The sequence below is a fragment of the Mesoplodon mirus genome, assembly GCF_964341445.2.
Source record: "Mesoplodon mirus genome assembly, chromosome: 11".
Classification (NCBI taxonomy): domain Eukaryota; kingdom Metazoa; phylum Chordata; class Mammalia; order Artiodactyla; family Ziphiidae; genus Mesoplodon; species Mesoplodon mirus.
Window position 1 is genome coordinate 75251260 of NC_138987.1, and position 23675 is coordinate 75274934.

The window sequence follows — 23675 nt, forward strand, 5'->3', positions numbered from 1 at the left end:
CTGCAACTCCTGAAGTCCACGGGCCTAGAGCCCAAGCTCTGCAACAAGAGAAGCCACCGCAATGAGAAGCCCACACACTGCCGCGAAGATTAGCCCCCCTCACCGCAACTAGAAAAAGCCTGTGTGCAGCAAGGAAGACCCAAAGCAGGCAAAAATAAATAAAATTTTTTAAAAATTGTCCAATTTGGCACCAACACCTTATCTAAATTGGCATTAAGTTGCTTACGGTCTTCAGTGATCCCACTCAGTGTGACTGATCCATACATTTCATTACATATATATTAATGTGTTTGGTTACTAGATGTTATTCCAGATAATGTATACCTTACTACCTTTCTAATATCCAAAAGAAAATAATTTTTGAAACCATCATGTCCTAAGTGTTTGGGATAAAAGATTATAGACCAATAAATTATTACTAGTGCTATGGTAGTGGATGTGCTTTCAAGGCCCTTAGAGGCAGAGAGAGCTTCAGGGAAGAGGTACTACTGGATCTAGATTTTGAAGCATGAATACAAATTTGCCAGGCACCCAGACAGGAGGAAAAAATGCCCTGGAACTATTAGAAACAGCCTGAACAAAAATCATGAGAGAGTAACGTATGGTCAGGAGAAGGAGAATAGGTAGGAGAGTGGCAGAAGAATGAAGTTGGTTCAATAGCCAGGGGTCAAATCACAAAGACACTGTGGAATGTCATGCAAAGTTTAGATTTGACCAGATTGGGTAATTTGGAAGGATGTTAGGCTAAAAGTGGTAAGATGACCATTTACTAAGTTTCCAGAATATGACTTGATTCCTGCTACTCTGGTACAGTTGATAGTACAGCCTTTCACTTTCAAAAGTGACTTGGTTTGGATGAAGTATTTTATGAACCACATTAGTGAGAAGGGAGGTGTGATATTGTGCATATATATTTAGTCTTCTTCTACAGTTCCTGGCTCACAGCTCCCAAAACCCTTAGAATTTCCTCAGTGATGAGAGCAATGTCTTGTTATGTTAATGAGGTGACTTTTGGACCCCACCTAAGGATGAGGGCTGTTTTCCAGAAGGATCAACCATGTGATTAGAGGGTTGGAACTTTCAGTCCCACCGCTGCTGACCTCCTGAGAAGGGAAAGGGGCTGGAGGTTGAATCAGTCACTAGTGGCTAATTATTTACTCAATCATGCCAATGTAATGAAGCCTCTATAAAACCCCAAAAGGATGGGGTTTGAGAGCTTCTGGGTTGTACATGCAGAAATTTGAGAATATTGTGCTCTGAGCTTCCATGTCCTTTCCCCATACTTTGCCCTATAATCTCTTCCATCTGGCTATTTCTGAGTTATATCCTTTTATAATAAACTGGTAATCCTTTTATAATATATCCTTATATCTTTTTATAGTAAACTGGTAAAGAAATGAGTTTCCTGAGTTCTGTAAGCTGCTCTGGCAAATTAATCAAACCCAAGGAGAGGGTCGTGGGAACCTCCAATCTTTTGCCAGTTGGTCAGAAAACCACAGGTAACAACTTGGATTTGCTACTGGCATTGGAAGGGAGGGGAGCAGTTATGTAGGACTGAACTTTTAACCTGTGGAATCTAATGCTACCTCTCGTAGGCAGGTGTCAGAATTGAGTTGAACTGTAAGAACACCCAGTTGGTATCCAGAGAATTGTTAGTGGTATGGGAATTCCCTCCCCCCCCACACACAAGTTGAAATTGGGTCAAAGAACTTAAAAACAGGGGGCATTTTCAGTTATAGACTGAAAACTATTTCCATCCTTTCCTCTATCCCACTTTGTCCTGCAGTTTCCTTATATCTTGGCTTTGGCTCCAACTGAGTAGAAGTTAGCCACTGAAGAAGTTAATTGAGTTAAAATATCCAGAAAAATATAATGTAAGTGGAGCTGAAAATACATGAAGGTTATGAGGCCATCATTGGCTTCCTCCATTTTAAAACTGTAGTTAATAATCAGGAAGCACATTCATTTTATAATTTTTCTCTTTCCCTCAAGGTATGGTGCTAATGGATAATTTTAAAATGTAAAAATAAACTACAAAGTATAAAATATGATCACACATTCCTCACCAATGGAATATAAATGGAAAATATATTCAATGTAACTTTAGCTAGCAATTGAAAAATAAAGGAAAATATTAGTGTCTATGTATCATAGCATGTCAAAATTAATTTTTATTCTTATAATTAAGTAACAATAAAAACTTGGAAGTATTTCAATTTCTTAATGGATTTCCATCAGCTACAAATTGAGAGTTTAACTAGAGCCATTTTATCTCACTAATCAGAGAAATAAACAAACCTATCATTTCCCCATCAGGTCAGTGAAAATTAAAATACAACAATATTTCTCTGAAATTGTAGGAACTGGTAGACTTATATGATGTTTTTTTTTAGTCAGTCTGGGGTTCTTTTTGGAAATATCTAGTAAAGCTAAATATGTGCATAACATGTGACCCTGTGGTTCTATTTCTAGATATGTACTTTAGATAAATATTCACAAATATGCACAGGGACAAGAGCACAAGGATGCTCATTGTAGCTATGTTGTAATAGCAAACAGTGGGCATAATCCAAATATCCATCATGATGAAGTATTATGGAATGCTGTGACATGAAGTTAGACCTCAAGTATTGTTGAATAAACAAAAAGCAAATTGAATAAAGCAATATGCAGTAGCCATTTATATTAAAATTGTATTAAATAATTCTATATTTTATAGTTACTTAAGATATATTTGTTTTTATTAGTGCTTGGGCTGGACAGACACACACCAAACTGGGGTTAGTGGTTGCTTTCTAGGAGGGGTGGGACCTCCTGGATTTACAATGGTGGTTAAAGGAAATTGGATTTATTCTTTAGTTTTCTAGGGCTGCCATAATCAAGTACTACAGACTGGGTGGCTTAAACAACAGAACCTTATTCCTCAGAGTTTTGGAAGCTAGAAGTCTGAGATAAAGGTGTCAGGAGGGTTGATTTCTTCTGATTCCTCTTCTCTTTGGCTTGTCAATGGCTGCCTTCTCCTTGGGTCTTCACATGGTCTTCCTTCTGTGACTGTCTTTGTCTTTATCTGCTCTTCTTATAAGGACACCAGTTATATTGGGTTAGGGCTCATCCATATGACCTCATTTTGCCTTAATTACTAATTTAAAAGTCTCTATCTCCAAATACACATTCTGAGGTACTGGGGTTTAGGACTTTAACTTATGAATTTGGAGGGGATGGAGGGACAGACACAATTAAGCATATAACATATTCCTAACATCTTTATTTAAAACAAAGAAACAAAAGAAATTGGTTTCATATTTGACACTGATGCTAAACAGAGTTGTAAAAGAAAAGTATAAGGTTATCTAAATCTAGAAAAATTTTCCCTCATGGGGAATCTATTTGGTCTTCCAAACTTTAAGAGTGCTATAACACCAGGTTGCTAACATTGGTTATTTTAGGAAGGTGAAAATGGAAGTGAGTAGGGGGATATTCTTAAATTTTTTTTAATGGATTTTACTTTTTTAAAACAGTTGTAGATGTGCAGAAAAATTTGTGAAAATACTTCAGAGTTCCCATATTCCCCACACCCAGTTTCTCCTATTATTAACATTTTATATCAGTATGGTACATTTGTTACAGTTGATGAACTAGTATTGATACACTGTTAACTAAAGTCCATACTTTATTCAGATTTCCTTAGTTTTTACCTAATGTCCCTTTTTTTTTTTTTTTTAACTACAGGATTCCATCTAAGATACCACATTGCATTTAGTTGTAATGTCTCCTTAGTCTCTGGGTTAGGACAGTTTCTCAGACTTCCTTTTTTTTTGGACAACATTGACGGTTTTTTGTAGAATGTCCCTCTACTGGAATTTGTCTTCTGTTTTTCTCATGATTAGATTCAGGTTGTTGGTTTGGGGAGGAGGACCACAAAGTGCCATATTCATCACATCCTATCAAGGGTATTAACATGAATTGTCACTGTTGATGTTCCCTTTGATCACCTGGGTGAGGTTAGTATTTTTCTGATTTCTTCTGTGTAAAGTTACATTGTTTTTGCCCCTTTCCATACAAGTACTCTTTAGGAGAAAGTCACTTTGTGCATCCCACAGTTAAGGAGTGGAGAGCTATGCTTCACTTCCTTGAGGGCAAAATATCCACATAAATTTTTTGGCGTGCTTTTGCATGAGAGATTTTTTTCTTCTCTGCCATTTGCTTATTTATACAATCATTAACTTTTTTTTTACTATATCCCTTTTAATTATTTTACATAATGAGCATATATTAATTTTGTAATTATTTTAATTTTTTAAAATTAATTAATTTATTTATTTTTTGCTGCATTGGGGTCTTTGTTGTTGCTCATGAGCTTTCTCTAGTTGTGGCAAGAGGGGGCTACTCTTCATTGCAGTGCGTGGGCTTCTCATTGCGGTGGCCTCTCTTCTTGCAGAGCACGGGCTCTAGTAGCAAGAGCTTCAGTAGTTGTGCACTCAGGCTCAGTAGTTGTGGCTCATGGTCTCTAGAGCTCAGTCTCAGTAGTTGTAGCACACAAGCTTAGTTGCTCCGTGGCATGTGGGATCTTCCCAGACAAGGGCTTGGGCCCATGCCCCCTGCATTGCCAGGCAGATTCTTAACCACTGCACCACCAGGGAAGTCCCTGTAACTATTTTTAAATAAGAATATTTTAAAGATACTTACATAAGAAATCATCAACCAATTTTGGACTTTAGAAATTAGGAGCATGAAAGCTTATTAGAAAGGACCTATGGAGTTTGAAAATACAAATAATTGTGTACCCATTCTCTATTAGTAATGTGTTATTCTCATTTACACCATAGAAAGCAGTTTATACAAATATTTAACATTACCTGTTTAGAGAGTAAGAAGGTTGCATCTTTAGGTCAAACATGAAGCAAACAGAAGCCTTTCCAGTTGTATACAGTTTCAGAGCATCTTAAGCTTCATGACTTCAAGGCAGGTTGCATGTAGCTGACCTTCATTTTGCAAACTCTTGGAATGTTTGTACTATACTTGGAAATGATATGTACATACCATGCTTTTCTTGTATACAATTGGAAACTTCCTGGGAAAGAAATTTTTGTCTCCTTTGAGAATTTCCAAATATAATTATTAATATTTCCTCCCTACAAAGATACTTAAAAGTAAATTTTTGAAACTCTAAATCAGCAAACTATTAATAATAACCATAATATCAAATTATCCCATTGTTGCTGCCCTATTACGTACACTATCAATGACTTAATATTTCTTTACATTGTAATTTTTTCCAGATATTTCAGTCAGCCTGTTAGCAGTTGTTGTCAGCTTTTGTGGCCTGGCCTTGTTGGTTGTTTCACTTTTTGTCTTCTGGAAGTTGTGCTGGCCTTGTTGGAAGAGCAAACCCATGACTTGCAATGTCAGTACCCTTCCACAGAGCATGTCAAGTGCTCCCACTGAAGTTTTTGAGACTGAAGAGAAAAAAGAGGTTAAAGAAAATGGAGAACCAGCACTAAGAGCTATTGAGCCTGCAATAAAAATCAGCCACACTTCCCCTGATATCCCAGCAGAAGTCCAAACTGCTTTAACAGAACATTTAATTAAACATGCACGTGTGCAAAGACAAACTACTGAGCCTACATCTTCATCCCGGTAAGGAAAGATCAAATATATAAAACTATTTGTGGTGTGTGTGTGTGTGTGTATGTGTGTGTGTGTGTGTTGTATGTGATTTTCTAAGAGAAAAAAACTGAGGTGGGAAAGGAGAAAAGAAAAGACAAACAGGAGAATGAGAAAGACACAGGAAACAGATAATAGAATAAGGAGGGAATTGGCAGGACAGAATAAATAGGGATGAAGAGAGAGAAATTAAGGACAAAGAAGCCAAACAGAGAGCAGTACCATGAAAGGGGCTTACTGGAATTTGAGGTCTCATTAAAATCATCTAATTAGAGTTTTTCTCCCGTTGCGGAGCACAGGCTCCGGACACCCAGGCTCAGCGGCCATGGCTCACGGTCCCTGCCACTCCATGGCACATGGGATCCTCCCGGACTGGGGCACGAACCCGTGTCCCCTGCATCGGCAGGTAGACTCTCAACCACTGCGTCACCAGGGAAGCCCAAGATTATTATTTATTGACTTTTTCCTTTGAAATATCAGTTTGATCATTGCTATTTTCAGTCTTTCAATTTAGTTTAAAACAACCAATAAATATCAAGAAAACAGCCATTTGCAATGCGTTTCATGAAATTATCCACAAGTTCACAGTCAAAACTGAGTAACAGAGACTAATGTTTCATCTACAGTTGTTTAGCACCCACCGCATAAACTGCTGGAAAATTTCATTGCTTATTTGAACTCACATAGACCAAACTCTTATACTGGTTAGAGTATGGTAAGTTCCACAAGAGCTTTGATGAATATCATGAGCATAGCAAGGAGTGTACATGAAAGGAAGGAAGAGGGAGACCTCCTTAAGGAGATACATTTTAAGGAAGTGCATTTTAACTCAGCCTGGAAAAATCAGCAGAAGTTTGCTTGAAGGAAAATAATTTGCTGTGGTGTGTATTGAATTGTGTTAACTGTAAAGGGAAAAAGATTCTTGTGAAAAGCCATTTTTTCTACTAAGTATGGTATTCAATCTTTAACACGAAAAACATGTTAGTAGCAGTGTTTCTCTGATTCCCAGAAGTAGCAACTAGTTTTACACTAGGACAGGGTAAAAATCGATAGCAATGGGGGTAAGTCTGTTTTCTGCTAACTGATTGACTTCCTAATCTTACCTTCCTACTTCTCTAAATCAAAGATGCATCCATGCTTTCTGACATGACGTACTTTTTGTGGGTTTGGAAATCTGTCTAGTTGAAAAACTGCATGGGTCATGCTTGCTACTAGGATTGAAAGAATATTCAATATATCTTTTATAAAATAAAAAAGGATTGTATCTATAAATAACTTGTCTTCTTTCTGAAATAAATTCCAGAGGGATGAGTAAGAATAATTGTTACTTCGGGGATGAGAAACTTTGGGGTAAGGAGGATGTATGGAGGTGTTATACTTTTCTGAGCTATTTAAATTTTATAACCAAGGTATGCCTCATATTTAGTTATTATGTTGACAAGTTTTCCTGAGCACTGCATTTGGGTTCATTTTTATAATCCAGTATACATTCATTTAAATTTATTTATGGATATTTAACTATAAAATAATTATCCCATGTGCCACTTCTTTATATTTATAGGAAAAACTGCTTCAAAATTATCTCATGTGGTTGGTTACTTGATTGTCATTACTATCACAACTGCAAACTGTGGCCAACTATGGTATTTAATAAAGCCTTAACATACCCAGAAATTTCAGGGTAAAAGTGTTCAATTAACCTACAAAACATTTTTTAAAAATATTGATAATGGCTATGACAATATATCAACTTAGTATTCAGAATTATTCAACTCTTTCAGTTGATAAGTGCACCCTACATAAGGACACTCAATTAATGAAGACAAATTGAGGTAAGCTATGACAATATCTTGCCTTTCTTTGTGCAGATTTTTTTTTTTTTTGGAAACCTCAGAAAAATGAAGTACTATCTCCAAAATATTATCTGCTGAATGTAAACATACAGCTTATCTGATTATCCCTAGCTAGGGGAGAATGAAAGAATACATACTGAGAACACGTGTGAAGTTTGGTTTTAGATGCAGAATTGGTTTCTAGAAATAAAATACAATAGGGAATGACAACAGGTCATTTTAGCCCTGGATTTCTCAGTTATTAGATGAAATTGAAGAAATCAGAAAAAAACCTTTTTCTCTCAATCTTAAAAAACATAAAAATTGGATTGTACCTGTACATCTCATATTTTCTTAAGAGAAAAAGTGGAATACAAATTCATAGTTCTGCTAGAACTTTGATATAATTTCATTACCTCTTTGAATTTCCTTGTTTATGAGTGGCTGAAGAGGGAAGAAAAAAAAGTATTGTTTTTGAGTGCCTGCAATTTAGTCACTATGCCAGGCATCCTTCCTGCTAATCCTCTGCCAGCCTGTATGAAGTAAGTATTATTAATTATACCCATTACTTGTGAGTTAACTGAAGCCCAGAGAGATTTTAAAAATTGCCTAAAGCCATGCAGCTGGTGAAAGTTAGAATTCAGATTTATCCAGATTGATGGAACATGTTTTAAGAGTTAAAGCCAAGGGAATATGGTTTTTTGCAACCAAAGATGGTTAAAGTCTGCTGTGGGCAGGTAGTTTGGAGATTGGAGAATGAGGGTCACTTCCTGCTCATTCTGCTCAGTTGGAAATGTGGAATTATATGTGGTTATCATGAATAACAAGAGTCATGAGTTTAATCTGTTTAGCCTTGGGATGAATTCCTTGCAGAAAACTTGATTATTCCTAGTTCTCAAAACCCCTCATCTATATAATTACTTCATCATACTAAAAATTACCTTTATATAGAGAGGAAGGGGAAATTGCTGAGTTCATTATGCAGACAGAGAGATCCAGGGCACATCATTATAAATCAGATTATTCTGCTCAAATGCTAACTTTTCATTGAGGTCTAGCAAAGCAGAACCGCCCCCCGCCCCCCACCCCACCACTCACACATGCACACACAGTAAATTTAACTTTAATGCTTGGTTTTCTCACCTTATTAATATATCCCAGCTCTAGTCTGCTGTTGGGACTCCATTTTATTTGGTTCAGACAATAGATGACATATTCTCTCAAGTTTTGTCACTATTCTTAAGCGGCATCTTGATTAGTTTAACAACATTGCCGGAAACTGCCACATTTCCCAAGTTCTCATCTTCCTTTTCAAATACCTGGACATTTGGCCCCATCAGCCTGCTGGCAGCCAAACAACCCAACAGACATCTGTGTATTTCTTATTATTAACATTATTCTCACATCTGTCTTGATTGACTGTTGATTCATCCAATAGCCTTACTCAGTAGATACAGTCAGCAGATATAACTTTTGGGTATAGTCAGTGTACTCTTCATACTCTGTCCACTCTGCAAACTCTAGTGAACTGGAAAAAAATCCACAGCATAATGCAGAGAGATAAGATACCAACTTCAGCATAAGGAACTACAAGTGCAAACTGTGTGGTGGAGAATGTGGAATTAAGATAATTACAAAAATCATTTTTAGCTGAGGCATGGAGAAGTCCCATTAAACTGAGACCAAAGGAAACTAGGAATTCACATAAAGACAATTGGAAGAGAGTACACATTCTAGATGGAAACATTTTATGTGAAAAGACACAGAATGGCAAATCTTATTATGAAAACAGCAGGTAAGTTGCCTTGATCAGAAAATAGAGGTCAGTGGAGGAGTAATGGAAGATAAAGTCAGCTGGGATTAAAGTCTGAGGAGGCCTTGGAATCATGGCCAAAATTGTTCAAGGTCTGTCCTGTCAAAACTATTTGTAGCAAAAGAGTCCTTTGGATAAAGAGCTGTGTTTTAGGAAAATTAATTTGACAACAGTGTGTAGGACAGACAATAGAAAAAGGCATCTATTTTGAAAGTAATATAGTAGTTCAGGCATGATAAAAATCTTATAACATTTTGAGTCCATACTGCCCCACACATATAGCTCTACACTGCCTTCTTAGGAAGAAAACCTGCCAATTTTATTTCTGTACTGATCTTGATACCTAGACAAAACACCGTAGGAACTCAGGGTATATTTGTTGAATTTAAAAAATCAGTAAATGAATTTGATGACTTCATTTTATTTATCCAAATGGATCTTTCATGGTTGCCAGTTAGAAGGGTGCTTGGTCTTTTTATCATCCTCCTGTAGACCTCAACTCTCTGCCTCTGTGCTTTTGCTTATGCTGCTTCCCTTGTCTAGAATGATAAACTCTTTTTTATCCACTATAAGATCTTTAAGGAAAATGCATCTTTTTTTGTCCAATTATAAGCTATTGTCCTTTAAAGCCATAGCTACAGTCTAGCAATTATTTATTGTCTTAATGTTGAGCTCTAGCTGTTTGCCAGACCTGAGATGCTAAGTTCTCAAAGAACAAGTCTGTATAACCCACTTTAATGTGCTCCTAATTTCCTCACTGTGTAGGTGCATAATAAGCATCAAGTGAATGTTTTGGATTGACTGATGATCTCTCCACTTTGCTTTGCTCCTTTAAAGACAGCATCAGATGGTGAGATAAACATTGCTAATATTAGGAGAAGGTTAATGATGGTGTACTCCCAAGGAGGAGTACGAGGACCAATTTTCTGTGCATTCATTAACAGTGTGAAATGAGGTGAATTGTAAGTGGCAAAATAATTTGTTGAGGATGAGAAATTATGTAGGTTAGCCACTGTTAGAGAGGATTATAAGTACCTACTGAAAATAATTTGGAAACCTAGTGACAGGTCCATTTGAACATGAACAAAAGCATGACATGGAAAGAAATCATTGACTCATATGTGCTGATGGATTTACAATTAGCTATGGTTGCTTAGAAAAGTAATTCTTAATATCATCACACATAAAGTCAGAAAGAACACTCAATGTATATTGTTAAAAGAGAAATGAAGAATTACATAAAAATATGTAATACTGGAGTGCATAGTTTTCTTTGAGATTTTTTGAAAGTTAAGTCCTTCTCTAAAGATAGCAAAAAATGTAATTTTCATTCTAAGATACTGTAAGGAGTGGAAGACAAGATGTTACACAAAGGAAGAATTTAAATGGTATTTAACCAGCTAGGATATCAAGAAGAAGTGCTTGGCCAGAACAATAGAGAACCTGAGATCTAACTCCTTGAAATAAAACTTCATAAAACATGCTGTGCCGGTGCTTGAGGTGGTTAAATAATTTCCGCTATGAAACATATGTATTTGGTATATAAACTAACTTCTGAAATGGGGTGGCTCTTTGAACCAAGGTCAGAGATAAAACCTTATAAATGTATTCAGACTTGGAGAGTTTGTTTTCTGGCACTGATAAATATTATCTCCTCTTTACAAGCACTAATTATAAATTGATTAGGCCCTTCTTCTTCATAGTACGAATAATTCTTGGGAAGTTGACTTTTATTAGTGACAAGAATCTTGTAGTAAATTATTTCATACAAACTCCAACAGACTTTCTTGAATCCCAGCATGTGTTTATTATGAAATTCATGAAAAGATTAATAATATTTAGTTCTGCTATTATAAAGACTACTAGTAGAAGGGTTGGGGAATGGAAGGTACGTCTGAAACAAGTGATTTCAATACACTCTTTTCAGTATGCTCAATGAGATGTGGAGGAACAGAAGGAGGGACCAGGGTGGTAGGTCAACTCAGTTGGAGGACTACAATATTTTTCTTCAAATTCTAGCTGACCTCTCTAGGAGAGAGGCTCATGATAGCCAGCAACATAATTCCAAGTAAGGGAAGACCTAAATGACAAATTGAGCATAGAAATTTAGAGCTAGAATACAAAATTAAGGTCAAAAGACCTTATAGGGGCCTAGCAATACCAAACAGAATATTCTTGGATTTATTAATCTGACAAGTAGTTATTGTGAGTTTTTTTTTATTTAGGCTTCATTTTATATTACTTCTTTTCTTTAATATAAAATATTATGTTCTCAGAACTTTGTTTGTAGATCAAAAACTACCAACCTAATTACTTCATACTCTATTCCTTTAAATATATGCTGGATCAAAAACAATTGCTTATCATCTCTTTTTATGATTTGTAAGCTTTTTTTTTAACATAGTGAAAGGCCAAGGGACAAGTATTTACAGAATAAGAACAATTCATTTCCTTAATTACTATTAAAAACAAGTTTCCTGTAAATTCTTTGAACAGAATAAAGATAAGTTACTTAAATTAATTTTAAGCATTACATTGAATAATTGAGAAGAAAACCAGTTTTTTTTTGAAACAGCTTTTATTATGATTGGATTGTTAGTCATATGGCTAAATTCTTCAGGGAAAATTTTTAACTTATTTATTCAACAGTATTTATAGAACACTTGTTATGTGCCAGGCATTTTTCTAGACATTTGATACACATTAGGGAACAAAACTCAAAATTCCCTACCTGCATTCTTGTGGAGAGGAACCATACAACATAACTAAGTCAGTTACATGATGTTTTAGAAGATAATAGATTCTGTAGAAAATACTAGTGCAAAATAAAGGGGTTGGTAGGTCTGAATGAGGAGATGGAAGGGTGGTCCATGCTGGTGTTTGGGGAGAACTTTCCCTGTGGAGGAGGCAACCAGTGCAGACGTCCTGAAGGTGGAATCTGCCTTTTCTGTCCCAACCACAACAAGGAAACCAGTGTAGGTGTAGCAGAGAGAACCAGGTGGAGAATGCTAGGAGAAAAATCAGAGAGGTAGTAGGGCCCAAACCACTTTTGGCTTTGAGTAACATGCAAAGCCACCAGAGAGTTTTTAATCAGAGGAGTGCCATGATCTAACTTGTTTTGAAAGGATTACTTTGTTGTTTTGAGTATAAACATTGAAGGAGGCAAAATGATAGAAGCAGAAAGACCACTATGGAGGCTGTAATCCAGGCCAGAAGTGATGGTGGTTCAGACCAAGGAGATGGTAGTTAATGATGGATATATATATCTATATCCTGGCTGGATTCAGGATATACTTTGAAGATAGAATAAACAGACTATGACACACTAGCTTGGGCATAAGTAAGAAAAGAGGAGTCAAGAATGACTGCATGTTTTGGCCTGAGCATCTGGAAAGATAAAATTGATAAACATGAGGCTGTGAATGGAGTGAGTTTGGGAGCCCAAAACAGGAGATATGGAACTGTTGTGTTTAAGGATGTTGTTAGAAATCTTAGTGGAAAATTTGAGTACGCAACCAGATAATAACTCTGGAATTCTGGAGAGAATCTGTAAAACATATGTAAACTTGGGGTCCACATAGAGATGGTGTTCAAAGCCAGGAGATGATATTATCAGAGAGGTGAGTGTAGATAAGAAAGAGAAAACCAGAGATGAATCCCAGAAGTACTCCAATATTAAGACGTCAGAAACAGCATTGTAGACTGAGAAGTCGAGACTAGTAAAGAAGAAGGAAAACCAGGAGGGTATAACCTGAAAGCCAAGTGAAGAGAGTATGTAAACAATCAGGAGTGATTAACTGTCAGGTGACTATTGTAAGGTCAAGTGGGGTGAGGATCATGGATTGACCGCTGAGTTTAGCAATGTCAGGGAGACATTATTGACATTTTCAAGAGCTATTATGTCAGAATTGGTATGTGAAAAACGAGTTAGAGTGAGTTTATATAGAATGGGAGAAGATAAATTGGACAGTGGATGTACTATCCTCAACTCTTTCAAGGAGTTTTGCTGCAAATGTGTTAGAGAAACAGCAGTACAGAGAGAGGAAGTAGAGTGAATGGAAGGTTCCTTTAAGATAGCAGAAATAACAGTATCCTCTTGTGCTGATGGTAATAATCCAGCAAAGAGGCAGAATTAATAATGCAGGAAGCAAAGAGGAGCAGCCTTGAAGGTGACATGAGAGAAAATGGGATTTAATATACAAGTGGAGGGATTGGCTTTAGATAATAACATGGGTAATTAATCATATCAGAAAAGTAAAAAATATGTATACAGATGCTGATAACAGGTTGATGAGGTGGAAGGTTTCTGCTCTTTGCTTCAACTTCATTAGTGAAATAGGAAGTAAGGTCATTAATTGAGATTGGGAATGAGGAAGGTGTTAGAGGTTTGAAGAAAAGTGAGAAGGTGTGAAATAGTCTTGTGAACCTAGGAGATTAAGAGGGAGAATGGTTTGCTCTTCAGTGTTAGGGTTTAATGAGGAATGTGGTCATGAATTTAAAATGGAACATTGAGAGTTCTTTTATGTTTTTCTCTAGTTGTATTCGCTTGCACATGTACAGGTGTAGATATGATGGAAAGTTGAATTCAACCAGGACTGTGGTTTTGCCCTGCAACTAAGAAGGTAGAGAGCAACAAGAGAATTGGGAATGTATGTGTGAGAATGGCTCTATTGATTAACAATGGAATTGAAACTGGATAAAGAGGGAAAAGTGATATCAAGGAACTAGGGATTATGAAATAGTGATAGAATCAATGTATTGGAGGTTCTTGTGAGTTGGAAAGTTATTTGAATTGGAATATAAGAGGGTGTGAGCTGGAAAGAGGTGCTGCTCAGAGAGAAGCATGTGTGAAATTGGGGTTGTGGAGAGTTTGCAGCTAATTAATAATGATGAAATCTGGCTATGAATATGGTAGTAACTGAGGTAAATAGAGAACATCATTAGAAGAGAGAAATTAAAAGAACCTAGAGGCCAAGTAGTTGGAAGAAACTTGTTCATGGCTAGGAATCGAAGCAAAAACATTGTCAAAGAGAGTTAGTGAACCAAGTGATTAAAATCACTTTGAAGGGAGTGATTTGAGTATTAGTAAATGACTAACAATAAGTGGTAATGGGGATATGATCTGTTGACTTGAGCTTTAGAGCCGGGAGTAGTGTATTCAGGGAGAATGATGTGAATGTGGTAATGAAGGACAAGAGGAATGGACAACTCCTTCACTTCTAGGACCAGTGGAACAAGGATTATCGCAAAAATATCAACCACCACATGATAGGGGCACAGAACAAACAGTGTCCTTGGGGAAGAATCAGGCTTCTACTGAGCAATAACATGAGAAGAACATTTAAAGAAGAGATTAAAGATATAGAGGATTGTGCTGACATCAGACAATGAATTAATTTCAAAAATTCCTTGTGGTACATTATACAACTTAGTCTGCCTTCATATATATAGTGCCCTGCTTGGTATATGTTCAGATATTTTTGTGCTGAATGAGTCACTCTTGTCATTGTTTCAAATTGAATGGAAAAAATAGGAAACAAATAAAGATGAAAACTTTGTTTACCAGCAAATTAATTTAGTCTTATTATTTGAGCCTCTTTAGCTATAAAACAGGGTTACAACTTTTAATATATGGTGATAGTTTCCTATATAAATATTATTAATATTAAAACAGAGAGATGAACTCCTTGTAAATATATTGAATAAACAAATAAAACGCTGCTAAATATATTTTTGCTTTTCACCTCTTATTTCTCAAGCAGTACCTAAGATAAATTTAATAGCTAGTAAAGACACTGCAAGTAAGAGTAGGAGGATATAGGTTTCCCACTTAAGGAAGAAAGAACTGCTGTGGCTGAGAAGTGAGAGTCAGAGGGAATCTGTTGTCCAGGGTGGTAGTCCAGGACATGCTCACACAAGAATGACTTTGTGCCAACTCTGTATCCCCAAACAGGAAACCTAGATTTGAGATTGTCAGAACCAGAGAGTTCATTACAGCATTTGCCCTTCAGCTCCATGTGTCCTAAACTCTAATGATAATTATTAGCAGTATGAAAAATGGTAAGTTTCAAAGTTATCTGTAATATCTCATTTGACCTTCACAACTATGAAAGGACGGTTTTATGGATGAGGAAAGTAAACATCAAAAAAGTGAAGTGACTTGCCCAAAGTTGCTGTTACTCCATAGGGAGGCTGGGACCAAACTATAGTCTGATTTCAGTCCAGCATTTTTTAAATCTCATCTCAGTGTAATGCTCTTCAAGTGCTTTCTCCTGGGTCGTGTGGAAAAATTGGCACGGTTTCTAGTGAGATTCCAGGACTCTACTCACACATTAACCAAAGCAACTCTCTCCGTACGTGTTGAACTTCTGGTCTCTGATTTTGTTTGAAAGAAAGGATCTGTTGGTGAAAAAAATATTTGAAAATTACCATATTAATACATTTTATTCCTATGGCATCAGATAATATTGACTATATCTAGTAGTTACTCTCAGATATTTCAGGTAAGGTGGGGAAAGTTTTTCCTTCTCCATCTGGAAGAGTACTTATGCAGTGCCTTCCTGGGTTTGAAGGGTAAGATTGGGGTCAGTAACAGTCAAATGGCCTGTACTTTAATTGGTTGATATTTGTGTGAGACTAAATAGACACTTACCACTGTCATTCCAAAAGAGAAAAAAAATTCAAGAAGATAAAGAGGATCTGTGTTGTCATGGCAATAGTTTAACATTGTAATAATTAAAGCTTCTCTTAACTGACTAGCTAAATTGTGACTTAAAACATGAATTATTTACTGTATAATGGGGGCACTGGCTTACTAGAACAAAAATGTTACTACTTTTTGATTCTTGTTAGAAGGGGCTTTACAGCTGCCCAATTATATTCAGTGGCATAAGAAATAAATGATTGAATTTTTAGGGAGAAGATAGAAGCTTAAATTTTATTATGTTGAAATGCATAAGGGAGGTGAAATTATGGATCAAGTTATAAAAAAAGGAATTAATTTCTTGGGAGCTTTTTGCTCACAAAAATTAAAAAAAATTTAAAATTGTTGTGAAAGTGATTTTGGCAGAAATATTAGATTGTTTAGTAAAATATTCTAAATCTCTTAAGAATATTGAATGTATTAACTGGATTATCTAGACCTCTTTAATAATTCACAACAACACATACTACCTGTATTCCTTTTTTTTTTTTTTTTTTTTTTTTTTTTTTTTTTGCCGCTCTTTCACTTTGTCACAGCTTACCCTTCCCCCTCCCCATATCCTCAAGTCCATTCTCTAGTAGGTCTGTGTCTTTATTCCTGTCTTACCCCTAGGTTCTTCATGACATTTTTTTTTTCTTAAATTCCATATATATGTGTTAGCATACAGTATTTGTCTTTCTCTTTCTGACTTACTTCACTCTGTATGACAGACTCTAGGTCTATCCACCTCATTACAAATAGCTCAATTTCATTTCTTTTTATGGCTGAGTAATATTCCATTGTATATATGTGCCACATCTTCTTTATCCATTCATCCGATGATGGACACTTAGGTTGTTTCCATCTCCGGGCTATTGTAAATAGGGCTGCTATGAACATTTTGGTACATGTCTCTTTTTGAATTATGGTTTTCTCAGGGTATATGCCCAGTAGTGGGATTGCTGGGTCATATGGTAGTTCTATTTGTAGTTTTTTAAGGAACCTCCATACCATTCTCCATAGCGGCTGTACCAATTCACATTCCCACCAGCAGTGCAAGAGTGTTCCCTTTTTTCCACACCCTCTCCAGCATTTATTGTTTCTAGATTTTTTGATGATGGCCATTCTGACTGGTGTGAGATGATATCTCATTGTAGTTTTGATTTGCATTTCTCTAATGAGTAAAGATGTTGAGCATCCTTTCATGTGTTTGTTGGCAGTCTGTATATCTTCTGTGGAGAAATGTCTATTTAGGTCTTCTGCCCATTTTTGGATTGGGTTGTTTGTTTTTTTGTTATTGAGCTGCATGAGCTGCTTATAAATTTTGGAGATTAATCCTTTGTCAGTTGCTTCATTTGCAAATATTTTCTCCCATTCTGAGGGTTGTCTTTTGGTCTTGTTTATGGTTTCCTTTGCTGTGCAAAAGCTTTTAAGTTTCATTAGGTCCCATGTGTTTATTTTTGTCTTTATTTCCATTTCTCTAGGAGGTGGGTCAAAAAGGATCTTGCTGTGATTTATGTCATAGAGTGTTCTGCCTATGTTTTCCTCTAAGAGTTTGATAGTGTCTGGCCTTACATTTAGGTCTTTAATCCATTTTGAGCTTATTTTTGTGTATGGTGTTAGGGAGTGATCTAATCTCATACTTTTACATGTCCCTATCCAGTTTTCCCAGCACCACTTATTGAAGAGACTGTCCTTTCTCCACTGTACATTCCTGCCTCCTTTATCAAAGATAAGGTGACCATATGTCCGTGGGTTTAACTCTGGGCTTTCTATCCTGTTCCATTGATCTATCTTTCTGTTTTTGTGCCAGTACCATACTATCTTGATTACTGTAGCTTTGTAGTATAGTCTGAAGTCAGGGAGCCTGATTCCTCCAGCTCCATTTTTCGTTCTCAAGATTGCTTTGGCTATTCGGGGTCTTTTGTGTTTCCATACAAATTGTGAAATTTTTTGTTCTAGTTCTGTGAAAAATGCCAGTGGTAGTTTGATAGGGATTGCATTGAACCTGTAGATTGCTTTGGGTAGTAGAGTCATTTTCACAATGTTGATTCTTCCAATCCAAGAACATGGTACATCTCTCCATCTATTTGTATCATCTTTAATTTCTTTCATCAGTGTCTTATAATTTTCTGCATACAGGTCTTTTGTCTCCTTAGGTAGGTTTATTCCTAGATATTTTATTCTTTTTGTTGCAATGGTAAATGGGAGTGTTTCCTTGATTTCACTTTCAGATTTTTCATCATCAGTATATAGGAATGCCAGAGATTTCTGTGCATTAATTTTGTATCCTGCAACTTTACCAAATTCATTGATTAACTCTAGTAGTTTTCTGGTAGCATCTTTAGGATTCTCTATGTATAGTATCATGTCATCTGCAAACAGTGACAGCTTTACTTCTTCTTTTCCAATTTGGATTCCTTTTATTTCCTTTTCTTCTCTGATTGCTGTGGCTAAAACTTCCAAAACTAGGTTGAATAAGAGTGGTGAAAGTGGGCAACCTTGTCTAGTTCCTGATCTTAGTGGAAATGGTTTCAGTTTTTCACCATTGAGGACGATGCTGGCTGTGGGTTTGTCATATATGGCCTTTATTATGTTGAGGAAAGTTCCCTCTATGCCTACTTTCTGCAGGGTTTTTATCATAAATGGGTGTTGAATTTTGTCGAAAGCTTTCTCTGCATCTATTGAGATGATCATATGGTTTTTCTCCTTCAATTTGTTAATATGGTGTATCACGTTGATTGATTTGCGTATATTGAAGAATCCTTGCATTCCTGGAATAAACCCCACTTGATCATGGTGTATGATCCTTTTAATGTGCTGTTGGATTCTGTTTGCTAGTATTTTGTTGAGGATTTTTGCATCTATGTTCATCAGTGATATTGGCCTGTAGTTTTCTTTCTTTGTGACATCCTTGCCTGGTTTTGGTATCAAGGTGATGGTGGCCTCGTAGAATGAGTTTGGGAGTGTTCCTCCCTCTGCTATATTTTGGAAGAGTTTGAGAAGGATAGGTGTTAGCTCTTCTCTAAATGCTTGATAGAATTCGCCTGTGAAGCCATCTGGTCCTGGGCTTTTGTTTGTTGGAAGATTTTTTATCACAGTTTCAATTTCAGTGCTTGTGATTGGTCTGTTCATATTTTCTATTTCTTCCTGATTCAGTCTTGGCAGGTTGTGCATTTCTAAGAATTTGTCCATTTCTTCCAGGTTGTCCATTTTATTGGCATAGAGTTGCTTATAGTAATCTCTCATGATCTTTTGTATTTCTGTAGTGTCAGTTGTTACTTCTCCTTTTTCATTTCTAATTCTATTGATTTGAGTCTTCTCCCTTTTTTTCTTGATGAGTCTGGCTAATGGTTTATCAATTTTGTTTATCTTCTCAAAGAACCAGCTTTTAGTTTTATTGATCTTTGCTATCGTTTCCTTCATTTCTTTTTCATTTATTTCTGATCTGATTTTTATGATTTCTTTCCTTCTGCTAACTTTGGGATGTTTTTGTTCTTCTTTCTCTAATTGCTTTAGGTGCAAGGTTAGGTTGTTTATTCGAGATGTTTCCTGTTTCTTAAGGTGGGATTGTATTGCTATAAACTTCCCTCTTAGAACTGCTTTTGCTGCATCCCATAGGTTTTGGGTCGTCGTGTCTCCATTGTCATTTGTTTCTAGGTATTTTTTAATTTCCTCTTTGATTTCTTCAGTGATCACTTCGTTATTAGTGTATTGTTTAGCCTCCATGTGTTTGTATTTTTTACAGCTCTTTTCCTGTAATTGATATCTAGTCTCATAGCATTGTGGTCGGAAAAGATACTTGATACAATTTCAGTTTTCTTAAATTTACCAAGGCTTGATTTGTGACCCAAGATATGATCTATCCTGGAGAATGTTCCATGAGCACTTGAGAAAAATGTGTATTCTGTTGTTTTTGGATGGAATGTCCTATAAATATCAATTAAGTCCATCTTGTTTAATGTATCATTTAAAGCTTGTGTTTCCTTATTTATTTTCATTTTGGATGATCTGTCCATTGGTGAAAGTGGGGTGTTAAAGTCCCCTACTATGATTGTGTTACTGTCGATTTCTCCTTTTATGGCTGTTAGTATTTGCCTTATGTATTGAGGTGCTCCTATGTTTGGTGCATAAATATTTACAATTGTTATATCTTCTTCTTGGATCGATCCCTTGATCATTATGTAGTGTCCTTCTTTGTCTCTTCTAGTAGTCCTTATTTTAAAGTCTATTTTGTCTGATATGAGAATTGCTACTCCAGCTTTCTTTTGGTTTCCATTTGCATGGAATATCTTTTTCCATCCCCTTACTTTCAGTCTGTATGTGTCTCTAGGTCTGAAGTGGGTCTCTTGTAGACAGCATATAGATGGGTCTTGTTTTTGTATCCATTCAGCCACTCTGTGTCTTTTGGTGGGAGCATTTAGTCCATTTACATTTAAGGTAATTATCGATATGTATGTTCCTATTCCCATTTTCTTAATTGTTTTGGGTTCGTTATTGTAGGTATATTCCTTCTGTTGTGTTTCTTGCCTAGAGAAGTTCCTTTAGCATTTGTTGTAAAGCTGGTTTGGTGGTGCTGAACTCTCTCAGCTTTTGCTTGTCTGTAAACGTTTTAATTTCTCCATCAAATCTGAATGAGATCCTTACTGGGTAGAGTAATCTTGGTTGCAGGTTTTTCTCCTTCATCACTTTAAGTATGTCCTGCCACTCCCTTCTGGCTTGTAGAGTTTCTGCTGAGAGATCAGCTGTTATCCTGATGGGGATTCCCTTGTGTGTTATTTGTTGTTTTTGCCTTGCTGCTTTTAATATGATTTCTTTGTGTTTAATTTTTGACAGTTTGATTAATATGTGTCTTGGCGTATTCCTCCTTGGATTTATTCTGTATGGGACTCTCTGTGCCTCCTGGACTTGATTAACTATTTCCTTTCCCATATTAGGGAAGTTTTCAACTATAATCTCTTCAAATATTTTCTCAGTCCCTTTCTTTTTCTCTTCTTCTTCTGGAACCCCGATAATTCGAATGTTGGTGCGTTTAATGTTGTCCCAGAGGTCTCTGAGACTGTCCTCTGTTCTTTTCATTCTTTTTTCTTTATTTTGCTCTGCAGCAGTTATTTCCACTATTTTATCTTCCACCTCACTTATCCGTTCTTCTGCCTCAGTTATTCTGCTATTGATCCCATCTAGAGTATTTTTTATTTCATGTATTGTGTTTTTAATCGATGCTTGATTCATCTTTAGTTCTTCTAGGTCCTTGTTAACTGTTTCTTGCATTTTGTCTATTCTATTTCCAAGATTTTGGATCTGGGAAATAGAATCTTGGATCATCTTTACCATCATTATTCTGAATTCTTTTTCAGGTAGACTGCCTATTACCTCTTCATTTGTTAGGTCTGGTGGGTTTTTATCTTGCCCCTTCTCCTGCTGTGTGTTTTTCTGTCTTCTCATTTTGCTTATGTTACTGTGTTTGGGGTCTCCTTTTTGCAGGCTGCAGGTTCGTAGTTCCTGTTGTTTTTGGTGTCTGTCCCCAGTGGCTAAGGTTGGTTTAGTGGGTTGTGTAGGCTTCCTGGTGGAGGGGACTAGTGCCTGTGTTCTGGTGGATGAGGCTGGATCTTGTCTTTCTGGTGGGCAGGTCCACGTCTGGTGGTGTGTTTTGGGGTGTCTGTGGACTTTTTATGATTTTAGGCCACCTCTCTGCTAATGGGTGGCGTTGTGTTCCTGTCTTGCTAGTTGTTTGGCTCAGGGTGTCCAGCACTGTAGCCTGCTGGTCGTTGAGTGAAGCTGGGTGCTGGTGTTGAGATGGAGATCTCTGGAAGATTTTCGCCGTTTGATATTATGTGGAGCTGGGAGGTCTCTTGTGGACCAGTGTCCTGAAGTTGGCTCTCCCACCTCAGAGGCACAGCACTGACTCCGGGCTCCTCAATTTGGGATGATGTGTTGTCTATTCATGTATTCCACAGATGCAGGGTACATCAAGTTGATTGTGGAGCTTTAATCCGCTGCTTCTGAGGCTGCTGGGAGAGGTTTCCCTTTCTCTTCTTTGTTCTCACAGCTCCTGGGTCTCAGCTTTGGATTTGGCCCCGCCTCTGCGTGTAGGTCGCCGGAGGGCGTCTGTTCTTCGCTCAGATAGGACAGGGTTAAAGGAGCAGCCTCTTCGGGGACTCTGGCTCACTCAGGCCGGGAGGGAGGGAGGGGCACGGAGTGCGGGGCGAGCCTGCAGCGGCAGAGGTCGGCGTGACGTTGCACCAGCCCGAGGCGCGCCGTGCGTTCTCCCAGGGAAGCCGCCCCTGGATCCCGGGACCCCGGCAGTGGCGGGCTGCACAGGCTCCCGGAAGGGCGGTGTGGGCAGTGACCTGCGCTCGCACACAGGCTTCTTGGCGGCGGCAGCAGCAGCCCCAGCGTCCCACGCCTGTCACTGGGCTCCGCGCTTTCAGTAGCGACTCGCGCCCGTCCGTGGAGCCCCTTTAAGCAGCGCTCTTAATCCCCTCTCCTCGTGCACCAGGAAACCAAGAGGGAAGAAAAAGTCTCTTGCCTCTTCGGCAGCTCCAGAGTTTTCCCGGACTCCCTCCCGGCTAGCTGTGGCACATTAGCCCCCTTCAGGCTGAGTTCTCGCCGCCAGCCCCAGTCCTCTCCCTGCGCTCTGACCGAAGCCCGAGCCTCAGCTTCCAGCGCTGCGCGCCCCGGCGGGCAAGCAGACAAGCCTCTCGGGCTGGTGAGTGCCGCTCGGCACCGATCCTCTGTGTGCGGATCTCTCCGCTTTGCCCTACCCAGGTATGTGGGGAGTTTCTTGCCTTTTGGGAGGTCTGGGGTCTTCTGCCAGCGTTCAGTAGGTGTTCTGTAGGAGTTGTTCCACGTGTAGCTGTATTTCTGTTGTATCCGTGGGGAGGAAGGTGATCTCCGCGTCTTACTCTTCCGCCATCTTACCCGGAAGTCTCCTGTATTCCTTTTTAAATACTTATTATTTCTTAAATGCTACCTGATGGTTCCCTGACCCTAATTTAAGCCCCTGATCTTGTATATCTGGAATAGATTCAGGATCATAATACATTTCATAGCATGTCCAATACATTAAAATGGGATCAATCTGAGGATCAATCTGAGGAAACAGATCACTTCAAGATTTAAGTAACTTAGTAAAGACCTTTACATATATACTCACTTAGATACTGAAACTAAAATATTGGGTCTTAAATTCAGTATAGTTTTAATTAGGCACTTATTCCCTCATCTGAGATAAAGTTATCCTAGTTTGTTTCTTTATATAGAAATAATTTTTCAATTATGATCAAGTGGAAAAAGTTATAACAGCAAGCATAAAGGATTTTGAAGTAAGTGCTGGAGAGACATTGAATTTAAGAGAGAGATGAAAGATGGAAAGCCAAGCTGAAGGCTACTGTAGAAAGCAAAGTATGAGATGATGAGGATATGGACCAAATAGCAATGGAAATAGAGTAGAATGGACAATTATATGAGATATCTCAAAGCAAAAAATCAACAGGACTTAGAAAATTAAGCAAATCCCATGAAATAAAGGAAAAGTGATTCAAACAAGCATACTGCAGTATTCCAAGCATAAGTGACTGATAAAAATGTTAGAACTATTGTCAGAGATTGTGGAAGAGTGAACTGGTTTGAAAGCAAAATAGAGAAAATAATTAGTTTGCTTGAGTTTGGAACAAAATTAGGA

General features: G+C 37.5%; 1 protein-coding gene across 1 annotated transcript in view; it reads left to right on the plus strand.

The window, feature by feature from the left end:
- SYT10 (synaptotagmin 10) overlaps positions 1-23675 on the plus strand; it is a gene marked incomplete at both ends in the record, with an annotated part of 82104 nt that overhangs the window by 16552 nt on the left and 41877 nt on the right. Inside the window, one exon of the mRNA XM_082636251.1 lies at positions 5280-5637. Coding sequence (XP_082492377.1) covers positions 5280-5637 — 358 coding nt within the window. The remainder of the gene's footprint in view (positions 1-5279; positions 5638-23675) is intronic.